This window comes from Kryptolebias marmoratus, linkage group LG18, assembly GCF_001649575.2.
Source record: "Kryptolebias marmoratus isolate JLee-2015 linkage group LG18, ASM164957v2, whole genome shotgun sequence".
Classification (NCBI taxonomy): domain Eukaryota; kingdom Metazoa; phylum Chordata; class Actinopteri; order Cyprinodontiformes; family Rivulidae; genus Kryptolebias; species Kryptolebias marmoratus.
The window spans coordinates 7,407,947-7,416,205 of record NC_051447.1 but is presented as its reverse complement, the minus strand read 5'-3'; the positions used below and the strand labels follow the sequence as shown (position 1 = coordinate 7,416,205).

Here is an 8,259-nt window from a genome sequence, read left to right as displayed (position 1 = left end):
AAAGACCACAGTGGTGCCTGTGGTCATCGGGGCCCTAGGGGCAGTCACCCCCAAACTGGAGCAGTGGCTACAACAGATCCCAGGAACAACATCAGACATCTCAGTCCAGAAATGTGCAGTTCTAGGCACAGCCAAGATACTGCGCAGAACGCTCAAGCTCCCAGGCCTCTGGTAGAGGACCCAAGCTCAGAGGATGAAACAAAGACCACCCGCGGAGGGTGAGAAGAGAATTATTATTATTATATATATATATATTTTTTTTTAACATTTCCAAGGGAACATTTTGGTTGTCAATTAGGAACAAAGTTGTGTCCAATCAAACTGGAATGTGATGTAAAATGTAAATTAAAAACAAAATGATTATGATTAAACACTGACAAAATGCATGATTAGTACAATTAGCATTGTTAACATTAACAACAAACTGCATGCACTGTGTTTGTTGGCAGTATGACCTACTTAGGCTGCAAACATCACCAGAACCAGAGTTTACATGACAGATAATGAATGATCACTCAGCAGGACCAAACAGCATATTTTTTGGAATCCTTTTAGCCTTTCTGTTGTCTGTCGAAGCTCTTTGTGGCACCTCTGTGCAGAGATTTCTCCTTGCTAGTTAATACTGTACAAGACATCAACACAGCAGCTACCTTTCTGAACGTTCACGCTGCCAAGTGTCTGTTTTGCTTTTCGGTGTCGTCACCAAAGTGTTTCCAAAGAACGCGTGCAGAGCGAACAGACTTCTCGCTCTGTAACAGGCAGCCTGACAAGCTCTGCCTGCACATCCAAATATTACATATAATAAACAAAGACAACTTTGTAGATGTTCATGACTATTGTGTGTATATTCATAACTAATAACAACTTTTAACTGTAAGCTTGAACTTTCGTTGTTCCATTACTACCAGGTAAAAAATAATCTGATTGGTGGATATGATCCTGACTTTGCTGTTTTGATGAAATAAAAAAATAACACATAGAAATTGTATGGTTCTAAAACATTATCTTCATTTGACCATGCTAGATGGGTATATTAGCACCATATTTATTAAACTTTGATATAATCACAAGCCCTGGCTTGTGATTGGCTCTTTGTGGTATTTTGGTTTAATTTTTGGGACTTGGGTAGCTTTAAGGAAATAAAACTGATGTTCCTGTAAGTATCAGAATACTTTACAGTGGTCTATTTGATTTCATTGCAGTGTTAGATTTTGTCTAAATAATTAACTTTTTTTTATTTGCATGTATTTATTTATTTTTTTATTATAGCCTGAAATTTTAATGTTTTCAGTCTTGTTGAAATGATCTTTGGAGGATCTCTCGCTCACTTGAACTGTATGTTCCAGAGCGTGCTTCCTCACCACCATGTAATCTGGTCGATATCCCCCCTAATAGAAAACACTGTGGGGTTCAGGATTGTGAGTCATTTCCACCAGGATCGGACCCAACAGGGGAGATGCTCTGTGTGGGTTTGAGTCCCATCAGCAGAGGAAATTATATAGAAGAAGCCAATGCTATTGACACAAAATGAAGGGCAAATAGACTTTGAAAGCTATTCTGTGAAGATGGGCAGAAGTAAATTTCATCCATGGCAGACTTGTTGCTGTTGGAGTGTGCAGCCTGTGGTTAGGGTTTGCAGTGAGCTCGTATCAAAGGTCAGTGATGGAGGTAAAGACCTTCTGCACATAGTGACCTTTACCTGCCTGTAATCATGTGAAGTAGAGAAAATTTCCAAATGTGCGTTTATAACCTTTTTTTGGTCAATATTCTGATTATTTTAATAATGCTGAAGTTCTTGTGTATTAAAGAAAATACTAGCCGAAATGTTTTATACATTTTCAAATGCACTGATGTCAAATTAAAGCCATTTACTTTTGGATAAAACTTGAGAGGTAATTTATTTTGAAGCTCTGCCTTGTAACTCAAAATCTGTTTACCAAGCAGCTAGAAATAGTTCATAGAGCACATGTGACTTAATCAGTCAGAAAAGTGCCCTTTAAATACAATGTACCCTTTTTGAGTACAATTAGCTATAGACGCAGACATAAATAAATATTAAGTAAAATCAAGCCGTTCTTCAGCACAGCCTGTTTTTCAAAGTTATTTGCATTTTCTTCTGTTTTCTTTAACTATTATCTCACATTTCTCTAATAATGTTGAAGTCTTAGGACACTAATCCATGACCGATGATGTTTCTTCGCATTTAAATTTTTTTTTTCTCTCCTGGTACTGCGTATTTTGTCGCACTGGGAATGTACTTTAGATTATTGACATGCTGCAAAATGAAGCCACTATTTACAAAAACCATCAATATCACTTACCGGAAGGCAACTTCAACCATTAATTTTCCTCCATCGTGTTTTACAGAAGGCTGTAGTCACACTATTGTTTCTTTTCTCCTGATTTCTTCCATAAGTTAATAAGAATTTGAAACAGAACTGGCCCTTTTTTATCATTACACTGATTTTCAGTTCAGAGTTGGCGTTATTATAGCAAACTTTAGCAATTTCTCTCCATTTTTCTCTCCACGAGAATGGCTTCTTGACGATCACTCTTTCATTAAGACCGTTTCTAATGACTCCTTGACATACAGTAAATGAGCATCTGAAGGATGATGCATCTTTTAGATTCTGTGTTGTCTAGATTTTCTTTTTTTCCCCATTAAGGCAAAATTAAGGCAGTTTTGATAGTACTGTATTTGTTGTTTTGATTGATCTATTTACATACATAAGAAAAATTTTACCTATATAGTAGAAAAAACTCCCATATGCCACCAAAACTTTCTATTATTTAATTTAGTCAATACATGTCCATTAGAACAGCTGTTATTACTAAGGCTAAGAAATAGGATTATGTATTTTAAAGAGTGTGATGCTCTCATTCCTATAAAGAGAGCATTCAGAGATTATTATGTAACAGTGTTATCTAGTGTTTTAACCCCTCAGAGTGTTTTTATACAGTATTGCATCTATTCTCTGCTGAAACTTTCTTTTATTACATTCTATGGTAAACATATTTCTTCTAATAATATATGCTTACTGTATTGGAGGATAAGGTATCACTTTATGCAGCACTTGTACTCCAGGAAGATGGTATTCAATTAATGTGTACAACTTAACGTTCATAAAGTTGGCACATATTCATTCTTGCTGCACATCGTGACAAGGAAACGACCCGTCTGTGGTTCTAACACAGACAGCTGTGCAAAGGGAACATTTAACGCTTCTGTGTTTTACGAGAGAATGTGGCTTAACGAAACTTTCCTACCAGAGGCGTTATCCACTGCAGCGTTAACAGGATGTGGTGCGTAAAGTGACTCAAAACAAGGGAAGGGGGGGCGTATTAGACGAGGGGCTCATCTGTAACAAGGTTTGCTGAGATTTCATGTTCCTGTAATGTTTCGCCTCCTGTTTCCTGGCTCAGCAGTCACACAAAGCACTTTGCATTTTGTGAAGAGTCAAATCACGAAAACGCAGAGGTGTCCCTCCATTTTTAATAGCATGAGAAAGTTTTAACTTGAACTTTCAGGGGTTGACGGCACCAGGCAAGATTTTTGGCTGCCATCTTGTGAAGAGCGACATGCATCTCTCTGTACTGTTTATTATACTTAAATACACACACATCACGCTGAATGTAAGAATAGAAGATTATAGTAATCTGTAAGGAGCCTCCCACCAACCTCAGTCAAGTATTATTGGGAGGGAAATGGCAACCTGACGTGCTACCACTACTGTGATAAAAATTAGACCTGTAAACATTCTAACTTTTAATATACAGCCCTATTTGAGAGTGCAGTGCTTAGTAAAATAAAGGCAAAAACATTTTAACAATATCATTCATTAACATTTCCTTATGCTGAAAGAAAACTCAGATAGCATGACATCTTTCCAAAAGAACTATGCTGCATCACACTAGTTGTTATAATTTATTGTAGAGAAGGTAACAGTAAGGTTTATTTAAGCACAATTTTTAATTTGCTTTTTACGGACTTGATAAATGTCGTCCTGTATTTTCATCTCAGGGGGGAGTGCTGAGAGGTGGGATCCTTTGTTGGTCAAACCGGTGGACTGCTGAAGCCTCCCGGTGCTGTGGGAACATCCGCTTTCTCTGTTCTTTATTTAGCAGGATGTGCCAGTGAAGGGCACATAGTTTGACTGGCGGAATGATTGTTACCGGGTTGCTCTGACCGTCGTCTTGTGAAACCCGCCCACAAACAGTCTGCTTAGTCATTTTTTACAGACACTGGAAGTCTTAGCCTAACTTGCTGCTATTTCATGTACTAATGTCTGCAAACAGGCCCGTCCTTTCTCTGAGTGAATTCATTTTGGATTAAAACAAGTGGCTAGCCAGAATACATATTTTATTGAGCAGAGAAAATACTATTCAGAAGAAGAAAAACACCAAAAATAAATTTCTTTAATACATCAATTCCTTTCACACAGCATAGGAATACATCTAAGGGAAACTAACATTGCCAATCTATGTGTGGGTCCAGAAACCAGTTAGATGGATACTGTATTGCACAATCAAAAGTACATTGTGGCTCAGGTATTATTAAAGCGGCACATGATGGCCTTCGGCAAGCAGCTCCTGATCCTCTGTACCATTAAAACAAATGGACAAAAACGGAGGCTACGTGGAGGCAAGAACTTGTACTTGTACCTTTGTTATGGACAAATTAGCAAAATTTATTAGGTCAACAAGAGCAACACATACCAGAAATGTGGTAAATACATAAAGAAGAGCAATTCTGTGGACATAAAGAATTAAAGAGTAAGAGGAGGAGACCTTGGCATGGAGTTGGAGCCGCTTTAAAATCGCCTGAAATAGGCAGAGAAGGAAGGCAGCTGGGGTTGGCTTTTGGCATATTATTCTGTTCAGAGCTCTGGTAGGGAGTAATGGGAACTATTCTGCTTTTTCCCATGTGAAATAGGAGCTAAAACAGGGAAGAAAACCCTGCATTGACTTGCAAACATGCAAACAAAAACACACACACACACACACACACATCCAGCCCCTAGAGGCTTTCAACGTGACAGCTTGACTAATACAACATGCAGACTTTTACAAAGGCAAAAATTTGACATGCAGATAGAATATTTTTTAATATTTTTGTTTTTTCTGAGTCTGACTCAGACCTATTTAGCTCTCTGGTCCAAAATCTGTTTAAAACTATCTGAGGACAGTCATAGGAAAATACCTTTATAAAATATAGGTCACTGAAAAGTGTGTTTTGAGTGAATGGAACCTCATCAGTTTTTTATTTTTTTTATGATGAATAAAAAATTAAAAAGACTGACGAAATGTCAATATAAGTAGTTAAAGAGACAAGGCATCTTAACCAAAAAATCATGTGTATATTGAGTAATTTGACACTTTCTATACTTTTTTTACATTATTGATTATGTTGGAAAAATGTACAATACTCTTGTAACGGTGTGCTGATTAGCATATGCTAGGTGAGCTAGCCCTGCCGAAAGGTACCTAATAAATGTAACGACACATCTAAAATTTATTAAATCGTCAAAGGAATATATTTAACCCAGTGATTTCCAACCAGTGGTAAAAAAAATATATGAATACTTTGAGAGGCACCTACATTGATTTCCAAAAAAAAACAAAATAGCTGAGAGAAAAAAAGGAGCTACATAAAACCAAGCAGTCTAAATGTCAGCCTAAAGTTAAAGCTGAACAGTTGATAGCTTTTTTAAAAATACATGTATAAACTAAATTCCAAATAACTTATTCTAAAAGAAAAGCTAACGTTAGTGGTGGATGGTAATAGAATAAATGATAAAATAAGTAAAAATATGAATTAAAATCACAGTATTTCAAATTATTAGATAAAAATAAATGTGATGAAATAACACTGAAGGCTTGTTTTAGGATGGGCCATGACATTACAGTGCATTGCATTCTGGGTACCTAAGGGGGCTACTTTTAAATTGGTTTGAGTCCTCCACTCGTTTGCTTCGCTAAGAGTTGAACTGGTTAAAGTAGCAGTCCACAAAACAAACACTTTAATGGGGTTTTAAAGCAATGAGTTCGCATCGCATTAGGTGTCTATGTGAATAAAGCTGAGTAACTAGTTGTAAAAATAACCAAAACCAAACAGATTTTAGTGAAATTGTTATTGCTGTATGTATTTGGGGGGAAGAATGGATAACATTTTGAAATTAGCTAGATGTTAGAAACAGTTACATAAAGATGGTTGATGAAGTTTGAATTTAGTGAACAAAGTTTGCTAAATGTTATGAAGATTAAAATGGTTAACTGGTAAGTTGTGAATGAAACATTTAGTCTGTACGGACAGTTCTTAAAGTAAAATAAAAGGGTCCATATTTAAAGCCATAAATGCTGTCAAAATATGTGACTTTTAAATGTTCTTTATTTGAATTCTGTGCTTCTAACAATTTCTACATCCTGAAATGATTGTTTTGGGGTTAATGTGTCTTAAAGTCATCAGGGTTTTTGTAAAAGTTGAGTTAGAAAACAGCAAATAGTGAATTTGTCAAATGTTCGAATGTAAACAAATGACTTGTAATTGTTGGCAACAAAACTTGACTGCTGATTTTTTTAATTTATTACAAATTATGTGTTGAACTTTTGGTCCTGAATGACAATTTACTCAGAATCAGAAATACTTTATTAATCCCCAGAAGGGAGTTCAAATTTATGAAGAAGCCCCTGATAGAAGATAAGTAGAGCAAGGTGGACAAAGATTAGAAATAGAGCAAGACAAAGCAAATAATTCCAATTCAAGCAAGAATTTAACAAAAAGATGAGAAAGTAGAAACAAATAGAGAAAAGCACAGGAGCTTTCTGCACCGCCTGCACGCGATGTGGCTCATGTGCAAGAAGAATGGTTATTTTTATTATAGATGAAAACTGGTACTTTTTGACTGCTGTTATGGCTTTAAATTTGAACATTAATGTACAACCTAAAAACCCGAATGAATGAATAAATATGTCCAGCTTCTGCTGCTCCAAGTGTTAACACAGGTGTGAATGTATTGTAGTTTTGATTCAGATTAAAACTTGTCAAAATTATCTAAAAATAGTAGTCAATTAGTTATTTGGTAGTTTTACAGGAACCCAAATGGTTGGAAAGCACTGGTTTAATTCAAACTGAAATGTAAATATCAGATAGTATTTTTATTTCTTCATTTATTTACTTGCCATTATGTGGCTATGACTTTTTATCTGCCTTGTAGTGACTTGCTTTTCCAAAGTGCAACTTTTAGTTCCCACTCATCAGTGTTGAAAGAGCTATCTGTACGTTATACAGTACATTTGGTTTTAATGGTGCCGTCTGCAAGGTTTCTTGCTGTCAAAGCCTTAAATATAAAAACACTTTTTAAACATTGACTAAAATGAAAAAACATTAGGTTTGCAGTTCTTTTTTAAAGAATTTACTGGTTATCTCAAACACAATTTTTGCACAGTCAAATCACAACATGTTCTACTGAAGTTCACCTTAAATCATTATCAGTGTTTTCCCTTTTAGAGGACGCCCGTGTTCCCAATCAGCAGAACAGCGGGATCCCTTTGAATCTACAGCATGATAATCGTAAAAAAGAACAACCTTAGAGGGTTTAGAATTTGCTCTAGAAGGTGGCTAATTTAGAAGAAGCGAAAGTCGTGGTTGAGTGTCTAAATTTAGCGAACACAAAGATGTAAACTTGAGATCGACAGAGACAGACGCTCATCCATGTTCTGGCAGTAAGAGACACTGTGATTGGACAGTCCAGACCCAAATGGCGTTGATCCACGCTGCTGCGACCGGCCGCTGTGGACCCCGCTCACAGGTTTTTGTTGGTGTCGTGTTGGCACTGGCCGTCGCTTACAGTGTTCAAGAAGGGCAGGTCCTCGCCGCAGCCGTGAAGCTTCAGGACCCGACTGCTCAGATCCAAGCAGCACTGTGAGAGGGTTCACGCAGGGAGACATAATTAGTGCGCTGAATAATTCATACAAGTTGCCAGCCTGAGTTCAGGAGAGAAATCTGAGGTGTTGACAGCATTCAGTTTATATATGTAGTTTATTTTCTGCACAACAAATTGTTGAACAGTTTAACTCCTTCGGTCTTGCGATGTATCCTAATTTATTAGTCGAACATGGGAACTCATATTTACCTCCATAAACAAACTGTTTACCTTGGTATGATCCTATAGTGCTGAAATATAAGCAAAAACATTTAAAATAAACTGTGCAAGTTGACCAGATTTATTTGACTGCATTCTGTATCCCTGAAAGAGCCAT

At 36.7% G+C, this 8,259-nt stretch overlaps 2 protein-coding genes across 4 annotated transcripts in view; one reads left to right on the top strand and one right to left on the bottom strand.

The window, feature by feature from the left end:
• Positions 1-8,259, top strand: part of itfg2 (integrin alpha FG-GAP repeat containing 2) — a 64,916-nt gene that overhangs the window by 25,510 nt on the left and 31,147 nt on the right. The window lies entirely within an intron of this gene.
• Positions 4,344-8,259, bottom strand: part of nrip2 (nuclear receptor interacting protein 2) — a 29,644-nt gene continuing 25,728 nt past the window's right edge. The window contains exon 6 of the mRNA XM_017411566.3: positions 4,344-7,919. Within this exon, the coding sequence (XP_017267055.1) occupies positions 7,803-7,919 (117 nt within the window). The 3' untranslated portion in view covers positions 4,344-7,802. The remainder of the gene's footprint in view (positions 7,920-8,259) is intronic.